Source organism: Protopterus annectens, chromosome 1.part0 (assembly GCF_019279795.1).
Source record: "Protopterus annectens isolate FY-2018-M chromosome 1.part0, PAN1.0, whole genome shotgun sequence".
In the NCBI taxonomy this organism is placed as follows: Eukaryota; Metazoa; Chordata; order Ceratodontiformes; family Protopteridae; genus Protopterus; species Protopterus annectens.
In genome coordinates, this window is record NC_056725.1 from 1,872,177,099 (window position 1) to 1,872,193,973 (window position 16,875).

The window sequence follows — 16,875 nt, forward strand, 5'->3', positions numbered from 1 at the left end:
TACACAGCTACCAAAACAGTCATGCAAATTTCATCAATAAAAGGCAAAAAGGAGAACAGGCAATGCAACTTCAAAGTATACACCAGTGAAGGTGAGATATCAGCTAAAAACTTATGAAAAGCTAAACCTTTGAAAAGCTTAGGTGAATTTTATTGGCAGAAAAGAAAGCCAAAAAGTTTTAATTTAAGTGACCGAGAAATATTTCAAAATTGATGTTAATCTTACCTTAATCCCCTCTTCATCATTAACTCTACGTATCATTTTCACACACATTTCTGTGATTTTCGGAAATGTAGGCTGCTCAAGACAGATATCTCTAAGGATCTTGATCACTCTCTTCCTCACGCTGATGCCTGTATCCTACAAAAATAATACATGCATACATCTAGAATGCAATCTTGATGTTAACTTGATACATTATGACTGGTTAAGACGCATCAATTTTCCAGGCAGATTTATCATCTTAACAGTACTTACACCACATTACTTTTGTACTAATGATAAATGACAGCTGTCAAGTTAGGCATTCATCAAACAACTGCACACATTCTTACATCAGCTATTCAATGTAGGGACCCCATCTTGACTGGCACTTGGATGGGTATATTTCAGCAACAACCACAGTCCAACATCGTTTCTGTAATGAAAATCAGACTACTTTTATAGATGCTTTAAGCACCACATTTTGGACCAGTTGTCAAAAGTCCAACAGTTAAGACTCAAACTGACTCATCCACCACCAAAACAATGTTGTTTGGGGGGAGGGGGTCCAAAATAAGGACACCAGTGACATCTAGAAACCCACTGGTCCTCTATGATAATCCTCCAAGCTGGGACAAAACTGCAGTTCACTGAAGTGTCATCCACATATATCCCCAGGATAGGGTAACTGCTTGGGAGGAACATTTAGTTGCAGTCACTCACTTGGCAACTTGGCTAACAATGAAGGGGTGCAAAATGATGCATTTAAGGATCTTGAGCACTTGGTAGTTCCCTTCCTTTTTTGGGGATTCCCCATCTTAGAAGTGATTAAAGATGCAGAAGAGAGATATCACAAATTCCATCTACAGACATGGGGGCTACTTCCCCCTCAGAAAATCCACCACCCATGTTCCCGGTAGGTAGGCCAATCAAGAAGCACATTTTCCTCAGGAAATGGGCATGCAGGACCAAAAATCTTCATTTATGGAAAGCGACTTCAGCTTCACCATCCTACGCAGGTAGTAATCTAAGTATGCATACCTAGCCAAAGTGTCAACATGGTCACTACTATAATAATGAAAAAAGTATTCCCGTAACAGACTCAATGAAGGCTGTCCCAGAAACGGAAAACGGAAACTTCTTCAGGATTCTCTTCTTACTTGTAGAGCCTGCTGTTTTCACCCAGGCAGTCCCACTGGACCTGTGATATCTGGAGTGTTATTATTTTGAATGAACTTTCAGCAACACTGATGTTACGTTGTTCTGAAGAAGTTTCCGTTTTTTGGAAATGAAAGCGCTTAACCCATGTTCTTTGTTCCTGTTTTTCGTTCATTAAATCTTGTGGAATTATCTTTTTGGACTGAAGAGTTTGATTTGTGAACTTGGCACTTTGGTGACGTTTTTCTGGGACAGCCTTCATTGAGTCTGTTACGGGAATACTTTTTTCATTATCAGTTTCTTTTTTCCCGTTGATCCATTTTGTGATTACTGACTACTATAATAAGAAAAGTACAGTTGTGTACCTACCATAAATGTAGATGTTAGAGTGTATTCACTGTTGCAGTCATTACACTTGGGTTATCCTGCTGGCAGGCTATGCTCAGTCAGCCTGAATTCCAAAGTCCTGGTCTGGCGTCAGTTGCTGTCGCCTTTTCCCTGACGTCAGTGCGCCAGGGGTATACAAGATGCAGCTAACGCCATTTTCTTCAGTTTTTCTTGCCCCAGATGTCAGGTGCCCCCAATAAGGTAGGCAATACATATTGCTTATAAAAACATACAGTAAAATAAAAACAATGCCTTCATCTACAAGTAAATACACCACATAGGTTGTATAGGATAGAGAAGTATAGATAAGTCCCAGCAAAGCAAGGGGGATAGAGGGTGGGTAACCTGGACTGCAACAGTGAATATACTCGAACATCTACATTTAAGGTAGGTACACAACTGTACTATGTTCATCGTGTTTCACTGTTGCAGTCATTACACTTGGGTTGAATCCCAAAGCTGAGGTAGGGTGGCTGGGTCTAAATAGGATTAGGAGTGGATATGAGGCCCTGCAGAACTGCAGTGGCAAAGCCTGCTCTGGATTTAGAGTAAAGAGGCAAGTGATAATGCTTGGTAAAAGTGTGCACTGAACTCCAAGTTGCAGCCTCCAAAATTTCCTTGGTTGGTACTCCTCTGAGAAAGGCTGCTGAAGTGGCTGCTGCCCTGGTAGAATGTGGCCTAATATTCTTAGGCAGTGACTTGTCATGCTGTGCATAGCAGAAACGAATACAGTGTCCTATCCATTTTGAAACAGTCTGCTTTGAGATAGCCTTTCCTTGTGATCCTGCAGCATATGCTACAAACAGTTGCTCAGTTTTTCTGAGAGCTTTTGTTTTGTCCAAGTAGAAGCATAGCTGCCTGTGTATGTCCAACGAGTGCAGAAGTCTCTCTCCTTTATTCTGGGGATTTGGATAAAATGTTGGCAAATGAATGGTTTGGTTAAGAGCCACACTGGATACTACCCTTGGCATAAATGTTGGGTTTGTCCTTCGAGAAACCCTGTCAGGATGAAAAATGATAAAAGGTTCCACTGCCATTAATGCCTGTAACTCTGAGACTCTTCTTGCTAAGTTATTGCTAGGAGCAGAGCAGCTTTCCAGGATAAGAATTTTATGTCACCTGTATTGGCTGGCTCAAAAGGAGGTAGTGTGAGCTTTTCTAAGACAAAGTTGAGGTCCCATGTAGGTATTGGTGCTCTCCGTGGGCTCTTATGTTTTTTGCCCCACTGAGGTACTGTCTTAGCAGTGGATGACAGAAAATAGGAGGTTCCGTATTGTAATGAGCTGAAATGGCAGAGGCATGGATCTTAATTGAGGAGAAGGATAGGCCTTTGTCCAACATCTCAGTTAGGTATTGTAAAATCTGAGGAATATTTGGAACAAGTGGTTCAAGTCCTTGTGCCTGGTTCCAAGCACAGAATCTCTTCCATTTTTCTACATAAGATTTCCTGGTGCTGGGCCTCCTGGCTTCCAAAATGACATCCATAACAGCTTTAGAGAGAGGTGTGTTCTGAGTAGCTATATTATCCTCCATGCAATCAGATTTAAAGTTCTGAGTTGGCTGTGCAGGATCTGATTGTTTTGTTGAGTCAGAAGATGAGGAATTAGAGGTAAAGTCCAGGCTGGGCCTTGAGGCAAGCTCTTTAGGATTGGGTACCAGTGCTGGTGTGGCCAGTCTGGGGCATTCAAAATCATTTTTGGCTTCTCTTGTCTGACTTTTGGGAGCACCTTGTGAAGGAGAGGCAGTGGTGGAAAGGCATAAACTGTTAGGGTTTTCCAGCTGAAAGATAGAGCATCCACTTTCCATGCTTGTGAGTGATAAGTCCTTGTGCAGAATCCCTGTAGTTGGTAGTTGTGAGGGGAGGCAAAGAGATCTATGTCTGGGCATCCCCATTTCTTTGTTATCATGCTGAAGACCTGTGGATTTAGTTTCCACTTGTGAGGGTCCATGAGGTTTCTGCTTACTTCGTCTGCCAGAGTATTTTTCTTTCCTGGCAATAATTTTGCCTGCAGATGTACTTGATAGATCAGTGCTGTGTTCCACAAAGTCATGGCTTGCCTGTAGAGGGGGTAGGAATGTGTGCCCCCTTGCTTATGTACCACATAACTGTAGTATTGTCCGTCTTTAGTAATAGTTGTCCTGGATGTAGTAGGCCCTTGAAGGCTTTCAGGGCATTCTGAACAGCTAGCAATTATTTTTGATTGATGTGAAGATGCATTTGTTCCTCGGGCCATGTGCCCTGAATACATTTTCCTGCCATGTGTGCCCCCCAGGCATAATATGATGCATCTGTTAGTGTCTGCCTGGCTGTGGGTAAAGTGAAAGGCTGTCCCTTGTTGTGGTGACAGGCCAGTGCCCACCATCGAAACTCCTGTTGCAGGCAGGGAATAAGAGTTATTATTGCTTCCAGGCACTTTTAGGTACCATTGTAGCTTCCTCATATGCAGTCTTGCATATGGAATTAGCAGGAAGCAAGATGCCATGAAGCCCAAAGCCTGCAGAATTTTTCTTGCTGGTAGCTGGGTCTTTGTTGCCATCATTTGAAAGTAATGAGTCAGTTGCCTTTGCTTGTTTGGCGTGAGATAAGCCATCTGGGCAGTTGCATTTAAGCTTGCACCCAGGAATATTATCTCTTGAGAGGGCACTAGTTTTGATTTCTTTTCATTTACTGTGTAACCCTAGGCATATTAGTAATTCTTTTACAAACACCAGATGCCTTAGTAGAACGTCCTTGCTCTCTGCTTGAATAAGGCAGTCGTCCAAGTAGGGATATATTTGAATTCCTTTTTGTCTGCAAAATGCAATTACTGGTGCCAGGCATTTTGTGAAGACCCTTGGCGCAGTAGATAAGCCAAAGGGCAGTGCAGAGAATTGCTAATGCATTGAGCCAGCTATGAATCTGAGGTATCTTCTGCAAGACTGTCTGATTGGGACATGCAGGTATGCCTCTTTGAATAGCTCTCATGTCCATGAGAGCAGAGATTTGTATTTGTGCCTCTCCCCATTGGTTTTGTGGCAGGTCTGGCATACCTTTTGACCTTGGCAGGGTGTGAAAGTGGAACCTGTAACCTTGAGAAACAATATTCAGTACCCATTTGTCCTGGGTGATCATGTGCCAATTTTGTGAGAAGAGTGCTAGTTTCCCCCCCTAAGGGTGCTGTCAAAAGGTAAGTGCTTGGCTTTTGTAGAAGGAAGTCATTGGGACTGTTTCCTATAAGGTTGTGATTTGTCTTCTCCGCCTTTGGGGGCTGCAGCACTCCATTGTTTAGGTCTGTATGAGCCTTGGGGCTGAGATCTGCCTCTTGGGCATCTGTATCTGCCTCTTTGTGGCCTGTCTGACACTGGAAAGGACCAATTTTTTTGAAGGCCAGTTCCTGCTAAATCTAGGTGGTTGAACCTGTAAGAAATCCTTTACTGTCTGCATTGATTTTGCTTTATCTTCCATTTTCTTTAACACCTCTTCTGCCTTAACACCAAACAAAGTATCATGCTGAAATGGAGCATCCAATAATTTTGCTTTAACATGATCAGGTAAACTTTGTTCTTTTAACCAAGCATGCCTACGAATGACAGAGCCTGTAACTGCAGCTCTGCAAGAAGCCTCTAGTGAATCAAAACCACAATGCAGAGCATGCTTTCCCACTTGTTCAGCTGCATGCAATAAATCCTGCATTCCTTACTGTCAGGACATTCTGAGCTTGTAAGCATTTTCTGTTTTAGCAAAGACATTAGATATTGTTGATATTTAAGCATATGAAACTGACAGTTTAAAGCCCCTACAGCTAAAGTAGCAGAAATGTAAACTTTTCCCCCCATCTATCCAGTGCTCTAGAATCCCTATCAGAGGGAACAGGGTTTTTTGCAGTGGAAGCCTTGACCCCTTTGGGACCCTGAGAAATTGTTTCTGGGTCAGCAGCAGGGTTTTTATAAAGAAAATTATGAGAGTCTGGGACCCTGTAGTACCTATCTGGCTTGACTGGTGCAGGAGGTAAAGAATATGGAGACAAACTGGATTCAGAGAAAACATCAACAACAATATCTAGTACAGGAGGGATAGCAAGGGGCCTGTGCTGAGGCAGTAAAAGAAAGTCTCTGAGCCTTTTCTTGGATTCTGAATAATCCTGGCTCTCCCAATGGAAATACTCCCTCATTGTGTGCAAGGTTTCCCCGAAAGAGTAATCCTCAGGAGGAGAGGCTGAAGGGATAGATTCTTCAGCATCAGAGTCCTCATAGGGAGGAAGAGAATATCTCTGTTTTGAAGAGGAATCAGAGGAAACAGAAACCTGGTCAGAGGAGTCATAGTCAGTGTCTTGCCTAGGCCTTTTATCAGGAGGGGGATGGGAACTCCTGATCAAAGTAATTAGGTCCTCGGCCATTTTAAGCATGTTTCTTTGGCATGGATGACTGTCCAGGAGAATGCTGTACTTGTTTCTTTGTCTTTAATGGTGTTTTAGACTTTGCCTTGGCTGCTGAAGTGGACTTGATAGCAAGCTGTGAAGGTCTGAAAACACCCTCAGAAGCTGATGCCTGCTCAGCGGCTCAGGACCCATCTGAGGGAAAAGTTTCCATAGGTCCAATACCTTGAGTCTCCAGATGCCTAGTTGTCTCCACGTGGGAGTCGGAGGCGGCCTGTGGCTCTGAGGTAGTGGGTGTCAGGGGCTGCGAAAGCACCTCACTGAGAACCAGCGAACTGGCGGCTGGCCTAGAAGAGGCTTTGTCGTCGGTTGTGGACCTCGGACGCCTGTCCTTTTCTTTGCCTTTGCGGTTTTTATGAATTCCGGTCGTCAGTTGTTCCGACGGCATTATGTAGTTAAACCTTCGGCCAAAGTAATGTAAAGCAAAATCAAACCGACGCTTAATAGTGCACTGGTTGAATCTAGCACAAAACAGACAACTAGCAACGTCGTGGTCAGGACCTAGGCAAGGAATACAGTAACAGTGAAAATCCTTATGAGGTATTTGCTTCCCACAAGAAATACAATTGTTAACTTTTACTGACATCGGTCTGGAGCAAGAAAAAGTTTCCCCAACGGGGTACTTAGCTTTATTGAAGGCTTCGGTTCTGAAATTCAATTTCAAAAATCTCAGGAGTCGGCCGACCGGCACTTGCGAACTGCTTTTGCTTCGGGCACCGCGTGGCAAGAAAGACGGAAGAAAATGGCGTCGGCTGCATCTTATATACCCCTGGTGCACTGAAGTCAGGGAAGAGGCGACAGCAACCGACGCCGGACCAGGACTTTGGAATTCAGGCCAACTGAGGGCAGCCTGCCAGCAAGATAACCCAAGTGTAATGACTGCAACAGTGAAACACGAACATCTGGGTGCCTACTAAAGAAGTGGAAAACAGCCTTTAAGCAGTCGTCCTCCTTCTCAGGCTCTGTAAAGACTGCAAACTTATCGAGTATCATCCTTACTAGGCACGTCAGGAAAAGAAACTCTGGAAAATAAATACCCGAGGGCTTTACATCCTAATCTGGCAGATAAACTGCTGCTACATCTGTTCAAAGCTTTAGACTCCTCACCAATTGGCAAAATATTGTGGTCTCTGGGTACTATGCTCTACAAAAAAAGATTACAGTTGACACAAATACAGAAGTTGCACTATCACTAATGAGGGGACTTGTACACGGCATCTACCTTCCAAAGTGCAACATGGACAGAAAAAGGACTATTTAAAAGCTAAATTAACAGCATTTCTAACTATTAGTTTCTGGGTAAGGATGACACAATAACAGCACCTCATCACAGGTCTGAAGTGTTTCACATACGCCTGAGCGTCTTATAACAAACCAGAGATCACCCATTAGTGAGGTGAAAGAAGTGTGTTACTGGACTTTGTGTCTTTTTCAGTCTCAGACATAATACAACAGGAGCTGGGGAGTGATTACCATACTTCTCTCAAGCCATGCAAATAAACCCTGGTTTAGTATTGTGAGAAGGTGTGTGTGTCACTGATTGCTCTAAGGTGTTCAGGATGAAGAACCAGGAAACACAAAGGACAGGATTGTGCACATCTGTTACAGGCTTCAGACTTAATGCCCTAAGGCTGTGATTATGCATAGGGTTACCACCTGTCCCACTTTGTGAGGGACAGTCCCTCTTTGGGCAGTTCACTGTAAAAATCGCAAATGTCCTGAGATTTTAGGGCGAAATTATTTCTTACAGTTGATCTAATAGTTGCATAAAACAGTGATTCTGTATCTGAACCACTTAAATGTTATAAGAAACAGAACAAACAACTGAAACATTACAAGAATAAGCTTTTATCTAGGCAAAAAAGTGAAGTTCTGTTCTTCGTACTGGCCGGGGGTATGTTTCAACCTGAAATATCTGATGTTTGTACCAAAAATGTCCCACTTTAGGCATCTGAAAAGGTGGCAACCCTAATTATGCACCTATAACTCAAGTTTCCACCAGAAGTCAAATATCTGAAATCTAGCCACTGAGAATTTAGCCTTGACAAAAAGGGCAAACAAATCAACGCTGGGACCACCTGGCCAGAAAGCTGAAGTGTCCCAAACCTTGCAGCAATTTGGTTACCTTTTATTTAGAACAGACCACTGCTTAAACCCAGGATGCCCCCAAAACACTACATCAAACACATTAATCAAGGTAGTAAACAGAATGCATAAACAGTGGCAGTCAATGCAGAAAGCAACTCAAATGGCTGCATCAATTCATAGACAACTTAAGAGCGTTTGCGCCAACAAAAATCAAAATTTAAGATTAAAACTGGAAAAGAAGGCCATTAAAGTAAACTCCAAATGAGAATCAGAGACTGACTGCATGTGATTCAGGCCTCTTGAATCTTACCAGAAGACAAAGCTAAGCTACACTTCTCTGTATTAAGTATCACTCAAGGAAACAAAATAACCAATGAAAAACAAGTAAAATCAGAAGCTCGAGTGCTAAAAGTTTACCCAAGACCTGCAGTAATTAGGGATCCCCCTTACTCCCTCTGCATTATGGAGCAAAGTGCAGCTATTTCAATGATTAATGACACCTGTCCCTTTTTTCTACATCTGATTTTTGTGTTGCTCCTTTCTTAACTATAGCTACTGACTGATCCCACGTAATCATCACCTTTTTTTCACACTAAATAAAAAAAGCACCTAGAGAAACTATGCCCTTCCTTAAATTATTCTCTTCTTGGTTAAGATTCTCCTGCTGCTCTTTCTTCCTCCAACATGTTGGCTTTCAAGTGATTCTCTGGATAATGTCCCTGAAATTATTACTTTGTGAAACAATTACTGATATCCTACTTTAGTTCTTTGTTACTTTTTAAGCATGTAAATGTTTTAATGAACCATTAGACTGAGATGTCATCTGCACCTGGGGGTCCCACTCTCATTCTTTACATTGTATTCTCACTTCAGTTGCAGTCTGCTTCCTTTCTGATATTCTCATTCCTAATATACACCTGCATGCATCTTTGAAGCTGATCTAGGCATGTCAAGTAATACAGGTTTCTTTTTCTGCCTACATTGCACCACATCAAGTTCCTATTTTCTTCTTGCGCCTATGCTTACCCCGCTATGGGGTTTTTAATAGTTCTTATCTATCTGCCTTCTCAATACTTCTTCCAAAGCATTCATCTCTACCTTACCTAGTGTTTCTTTGCTCTACATATTGAAACATTTAGACTTGCAAGCACAGTTCCGAAACAGGGGGGAAAAAAAAGACTGAAAAAACATCTAACATTGCTCTTCTCCTTTAAACTTGTTTTTGCGGCAGGGCAAGAAAGCTTACATATTCATCGACTGAAATCACCACTTCTTGGAGAAAAAGGAATAGTCTGATAAATGGCAATCTCAGACTTAGTATACACAAGTCTACATTTTCAGTGTGTGTTCCCCACAGCTGGATCAATTTCGGGAAGACTCTTGGGTGCAATTTCCATTCTTGTCTGTCTGCCAGTGTCCTGCTCAGCTTGCCTGCAACAATCATCAACTCTGATGGAATGGACAAAGCCTGAAGGGTTAAAATGACCTGAGGTGCTACCTTTCACGCTATCATAGCAAGTCTGCAAAGAGGGTAAGATCTGCCCCCCCCCCCACCTCCCCACTTATGTACCACATCTACCGTGGTGGCGTCTGTTTAAATTTGCCGAGGGTAGACGACTTAGTGGTTTCAAAAGCATTTATAACTACCATTGTCTCTGACATTTATATTCCTTTGTCTTGTCCTGTTTGCTCCACAGATTTTGCATTTTCACCCCCTTAGACAACACTCCCAATGCCAGGTCTGAAGTGTCTTTTGTCAGGGGTGTAGCCCGAATTTTGCACTCAAACTGCATGATTTGGCCCCCACCTCCCACCAATCATTTCGAAAATGTACTCAACCATACAATGTTACTCCTACACACTTAAGGGAACACAATATTTTCAACGGTTGTCACCTATAACTCATAAAAAAGGTACTTTTAGAGATACACTCCTATCACGTAAACACGTTTTACCTTTACACAGTAGACACTATTTTATACAGTTCTAAAGATTTTGCGCTCATTAAGTTTCAGATAGATGCTGAAAAAATGTATTTTAGTACAATGAGTATGCCAGGCTACACAACTGTCTGTTGTGACAGACTGAAAAGAAAGTTGAAGGGGGAATGGGAGGCACTGACTGGTCTGCCTAATATAGAACCTCCCTCATTACAAACTCCAGAACTGGGATGTGAAAAGATAAAGGGTGTAAATGACAAGTCCAGACCGACCCGAGGTACCACCGAATACCGAACAACTCTTATCAAGTCTGACAGAAGCCATGTACCCAGAATCGTGAGAAATTCCCAGGTAGATAATGGTTTCATTGAAAAAAAATATTTTGGAGGAAGATAAGCTGATAAGCTCTTTCCAGGGCAGAATCCAACAGTCATCCCAGAAAAAAACTACTCTATGAAATGGGGTAAGAGAAAAATTCTATAAGTTCACTTGACAACTCAGACTGAGTAGTAGATTTAGAACATTTGTTAAGGATTCTTGACATCTATAAAGAATCTGCAAACATTAAGACAATCAGTCAAATATGGAAAAAAAAATGCAAATGCCTTGAAGTCTGCAATAAGCATTTACAGGAACCAAACACTTACAACACTTTGCCCATCTGGCAGCCAGGAACTAGATCTATGACTCCCTGTGACAAAAAGGAAGTTATGTACTTGCCAGAATGCTCCATCTGTGTTATTTTACATTTGTTTACTGGATAATCTGACTGAATACACGTCCATTTTCAGCGGTGGCCCGGGAGAAAAGCTCCAATAAACAATATTACAAAGATTACACAAGTTAGACACTCAGAAAATATAAGACAAGGAGTTTTGTACAATGGTGTAGTCATGTTCCCAATAGGGACTCAAGTCTCATGGATCAACACAATTAAAAGCAAAAAGACATCAGACTGGAAACAGAATGAAGTTGCGTAATTAAATAAGATATTTTACAGATATGATTTCATTTTATAACTTAACTAGGGTTGGTAAATGGGCAAAGACAGTTTAATATGAAATACTGTTTGAGGCTTTTTTTGAAGAGACTTATGGAGGATTGAAGGGTTATATAGTTTGGCAATGAATTCCAAACAGGGATTCACCAGATGAAGTATTAGCTTTGTAGATTTGGACGAGTAGTTTGTTGGCTGATCGTAGGGACCTCAAGTTGCTGTATGGCTTTATAATATTTATAAGTGAGGGGGTAACCTCAGGGTAGTATAGAATTTTGTGTGCTATTAAGAGTTGATTGAATTGAATTGAATTAATCTGGGCAGTTCTAGCCACTCTAGTTGTTTCAGGTTCTGGCACTGATGGGCTCTATAGGTGGAGCCAGTGGCAAATCTGGCAATATGGTTGTAGCCATGGGAGAGCTTACTCAGTTCAGATTTGTTGATGTTTGAGAGTACAGGAGAGGCATATATAAGAGTAGAGAGTAGGTGTGACCAGGCGATTGCAGTTCTAGCCAGTGGGGTTAAAAATGACTTGTTTCTATACAGAGATCCAAGCTTCTTATTGATGGTCTGTATGGTTTTGTTGACCTGTAGGTCAAATTTAAGATTATTATTGATAATAACCCCTAGAAGCTTAGAATGGGTATCTGGGGAGATAGTGGTACCATTGTTAGATGTGACAGAGAATGAAAATGTGGTGGATCTACTAGTGGGGGTGAAGAGTAGAAGTTTAGTTTTATTGGGGTTCAGCAGTAGGCGTTTGTTGGAGAGCCAGTTTTCAACAGTGTTAAATGTATTTTGGGTTAGGACTTGCAGGTCGGATGGGGAGGTGGCTGAGCAGATCAGAGTGGAATCTTCTGCATATTGAATGCAGGTAGCTTTAGGGATAGCAGTGTGAAGGTTATTGATAAAAATAGAGAAGAGTAAGTGGACCTAGTATGGAGCCTTGAGGGACACCAAGTGTGAGAGGTAGTTGGCTGGACAGTTTGACCTGCCATAATACAGCCTGTTGTCTACCAGTCAGGTAGGACTGGAACCACTGGATTTCGTGCTTATTGAGGGAAATTGACTTTAGAGAAAGAATGAGAAGTTCATGGTTGACCATGTCAAAGGCTTTTGATAGGTCAAGAAAGAGGGCAGAGGATAGTCTATTGTCATTCCTGTTTTGGTTTATGGCATTAGTAAAGGAAAGGAGGGCAGAAGTGGTGCTGTGATGTGGCCTGAAACCATGCACAGTAAGTTATTCTGTGTAAGGTGTTGCATTAGTTGCTTGTGTACACATTTCTCCATTATTTTGGCTAGTGGGGAAAGAATGGAAAATGGGTCTATAGTTGGATAATTCTGTGCAACTTCCACCTTTATGGAGTGGGATGATGTGGGATATTTTCCAGAGGGAGGAAATAGCACCTTCGGATAGGGTTCTGTTGATCAGGATAGATATGGGATATGCAATGGCATCTGCAGCTATTTGTAGGTACTCTGCAGGGAGGAGGTCGGCAGAGAGGGTAGTAAGATTTAGTTTTTTTATAAGTGTTTTGATAAAAGTGGTAGAGATGGGTTGGAAGCTAAATTGGGGATGATTAGTGGGTAGATTAGAGGTGGGGTTTAAATTTGTGGGAGTTAGTTGATTTGCTAGGGATTGGATTGTTTCAGTGAAAAAGTTATTATAGGCGGCAGCTATGGTCTTCTAGGGAATCATGGGTGTGGTTAGCAGGGGTTGGGGTGGTAGAATGACCTGGATGAATTTGATTTAAGCCTGCCCAAGGATTGTTTTGGTGTTTTTATAGGAGATTTTGGTAGTAGCTTTTTTTATCTAGAAGAATAGATTTTTTTTGTATCATTTCTGAGTTGGTGATATTTTAAATGGTCAAGTGGGGCTTCAGTTGATCGCCAGCTGGCCCAGGCTCTGTTTCTAGTTTTGATTTGGTATCCTTTGTGAGCCATGGTGCTGTGTTTGATCTAGATTTTATAGTACGTGACGGAGCATGGGAATCAAGGATACTTAGGAATTTAGTGTTAAAGTGAGCTATGGCCTCTTCTAATGGTAGATTTTTTAGTTTTGACCAGTCAATTGCCTTTAGTTTGTTTATGAAAATAGCAGGGTCGAAGTTTTTCTTGTTTCTAAGTGTTTTATACTTGGTTTGGTGGGGGTTTCCTGCTTTATGTTTTATGATATAGGTTAGTAGATGGTCACTAAGGTAGTCAGGGAGAGTCCCAGCTGTGTACAGTTGGGGTTGCTTAATGACTAGTATTCCAGTCTAGGATACTTTCCCTGTTGGTAGGTTTGTTGATTCTAGTGGAAGAGGCTATGGTCTGTTTAAACCCAGATAAGTTTATAGGGGTGAGGGGGGGGTTCACAGGAGCAGGAGTGCCAATTGGTATTGAAGTCTCCAAGAACTATGGTTTCTTGGGGATAGGTAGTGGATAACCAATAGAAGATATCCTCTAGGGTATTTATGTTGTTACTTGGCGGAATGTATGCACAGAAGATGTTCAAGCATTTATTATGGTTAATCTATAGTTTGGTTATGAGGAGTTCCGCTTACTGAATTGGGGTGGTTGTATGGTTTCTCTATTAAGAGTATTTTTGTAAAGGACTGTTATCCCACCTCATTCTTTGTGGTGCAGCCTAGCTGGTGAATATTACAGCCTGGAGGTAGTATCTCATTATCAGTGGTATTTGGTTTTAGCCAGGTTTCCGTAAGACACGGCTGGGGAGTGAGTTGCTAGGAGGGCATGCAGGTTGGGAATTTTACTATTAATACTTCTAATATTTTGTTCACAAGGGTTCTATGTTTATAATTACACAGACATGGAAATCACTGAAGCACATTTCTCTCTTTTAGGAAAGGGTTTAAGTTTGTACCTGGGACTAAAGTAGATATAGCTGATGTACTCACAGAACTTAAATTTTATATTAGGAAGTTGAATTTTCAACAACAGTTTAAACAAGAGGCAGAAAGAACCCCAGGAGGTAATAGATTCAAGAGAAAGAGCTTATATAACCTACCTATACATTCTACTTTAGTGGATTTCGAAAGAATATGTACAAAGGAAATCTATCAATCCTATTATCTGCATAAAAATAAAACCTTTATCCTCACAGGAGAGGAAGCCTTAGAATTGAAAAAACTAAGATTCAGATCGATACAGGGTGAGACCTGATAAAGGGGGGTGGGGTGGTTTTGGTGGAAAAAGATTATGTGAATGATATAGCAAACACACTCTGTGACATCGATCACTATGACAGTTTCTAGAGGTGAAACAGACATAGCTCATAAAAAGCTAATGCTATTCCTGGAAGACAGTTTATTCCAGGGTGTGATTAATGAACCAACTTTTAGATTTTTGTTTGATGACCACCCATACCATCACCACTGCCTTTGGAATTCCGAAAATGCATAAAAATTTTTTTCACCCACCATACTGTCTCATTATAGCAGCACATAACAGTTCTACTTACTCAATGGGGGTCTTTATTGACAGTTTATTGAAAGATACATTAATTCCTATTAAACGTGTTAACAGATTCATGGGACTTCCTTAGAAGAATTAACCAAGAATATTTCTTAGAATCTAAGGGATTTTCTATCATAGATATAGTAGACTTGTTTAGCTCCATAACACATGAAATAGGATTGGAATTATTTTCAGAGGCTTTATTAGAATATACTACATTGAGGGGGCCTCTTTTCAATTTTATTATTGATGCTATGGAGACTTTTACAGCACAACTACTTTAGCTTTGAAAGTGAATTTTTCAGGCAGGTAAGAGGTGTTGCCATGGGGTCAAGCTTTGCTCCAATGCATGTCAACTTAGTGGTAGCAGCATGGGACAGGAGATACATTTTCAACTCAGGTTTTGAAGAAGGGTGGTTTGTTTACTTGTGTTACCTGGATGATATTTATGTTTTATGGAAAAGGGAAGAAAATGGGAAAATAAATTTGTGAATACATAAACATTTGTGAATATTTTAAGTTCACTTACAATTTCCATGCTACAGAAATTAACTACCTATGTCACCATTAAAAAGAACTATGAAACACAAGGGTTTATATCCAAGGTCTTTCGCAAGTCCACATATTCAAACAGGTTTTTGGCATTTGAAAGTAACCACCCATATTACATCAAAAGAAACCTAGCTGGAGGCCAGATGATCCGAGGAGCCAGAATGTGCTGTACTATTAACAGATTTTAAATCAGAACTAGGAAATTTGAGTTGTACGTTTCTGGCAAGAGGGTACCCCTCAAAAATGGTTTACAATTTTGCTGACGAAATTCTGAGGGGGTGGGGAAACAAGTTTGTTCCACTTTTAGGTCAAGATACAACCACACACAGGGTGGGGAAACCCAACAATAACAAAAAAACACTATGGCTACACAGTTTGGAACTTTTGATGGTAAAGTCAAGGATATTTTGATTCATAACTGGTTAATATTGCAATGTAAAAAAGAGTTAAATAAACTGGGAGAAAAACCACCATTTACAACTAAGGTAGGACATAACTTGAAATTTTTGTTTGAACATCTCATCCACCAACAACCCACCCAAGGAGGTACAACTAGTTGTGGTTTATACAAGTACATTTACACAGGTAAGGAATTAATGGTAGGTGACCCGCAGAGAAAGATTTACTTGAAAAAAGGGAACTGTGATAGCAGTGGGTTAGTATATATAGTTATTTGTCAAAACTGTTACGTTCTACGTGGGGAAAACAGAGAAATCCCTACGTAAAAGAATATATGAACATTTATATGCTACTGAAACGCACTATACTAACAATGCGTTACATAAGCATACACTCGCTTGTGGGATTAGGCATGGATTTCATTTTGGTATCTTGGAAATTATTAAGAAAGACATTGGGGGGGGGGGGGAACTGGTTAAATAACATAATTTAAAGTGAGTACAGATGGCAGACTTTGTTAAATGCCACCCACCCTCCAGGTCTGAATGACCACGTTTCCCTTGTACCTAAACTTAAAGAAAGAGCAACTAAACTGTGAACGTTTTTATAGAAAGTTTTTAAACATATATTTGTTTTATATTCACATTAATTCATTAATAATTATTTTCATTTAAAATGGTAACGACTAATATATTGTGATTTTAGAATGACTACTTGAATGTTTTAATAGTTCATGAACACTTTTATTGGATAACTGAATTATTTAAGTACTTAATTGCTGTTAATTAATTTAAGGATAAAAGTACTTTGTGACTGGATGTTAACTGTTTTGATAAAGTCCTGTAGTGTGGCGGACAAAAGCACTTGACTTATTCTGTGGCTGTGAATAAACGGAATAATTTTACTTTGGACTCTTCTTTTGGCATCAGGTCTGGTTCCACGAGGCGTGTTGGTTTATATTTCTAATGTTGAGGTGAAATGCTAAGAGGGAACTAGTGGGAGTAGAAAGGGGTAGCTTGACTGTGGGGGTTGTGGTAGAGGAGTGAAGTTTATTGGGTGTAGGTGGGTCAGGGTTGGGATGAATGCCCCCATGTATTATAAGGTTATAGTGACAGGATACTCTAAGCTTTAGGACCTTGTTCATAAGTTTTATATAGTCTTTGTCTTTAGGACTGCGTTTTGTGGCTTTACAAGGGTGATATTTTGTTGGGGGTGGTAGATTGGGTGTGTGGAGGATGGTTAAGTGTGTGGTCTTGTGTGAGAAGTCATGGGTGGCTGT

The 16,875-nt window shown here is 40.9% G+C and overlaps 2 protein-coding genes across 3 annotated transcripts in view; one reads left to right on the forward strand and one right to left on the reverse strand.

The window, feature by feature from the left end:
• Positions 1 to 16,875, reverse strand: part of NIPBL (NIPBL cohesin loading factor) — a 4,951,262-nt gene that overhangs the window by 1,468,751 nt on the left and 3,465,636 nt on the right. Inside the window, exon 29 of the mRNA XM_044076429.1 lies at positions 226 to 360. Coding sequence (XP_043932364.1) covers positions 226 to 360 — 135 coding nt within the window. The remainder of the gene's footprint in view (positions 1 to 225; positions 361 to 16,875) is intronic.
• The window catches only part of IST1 (IST1 factor associated with ESCRT-III), a 1,439,276-nt gene that overhangs the window by 787,262 nt on the left and 635,139 nt on the right, over positions 1 to 16,875 (forward strand). The gene's annotated exons all lie outside the window — the stretch shown is intronic.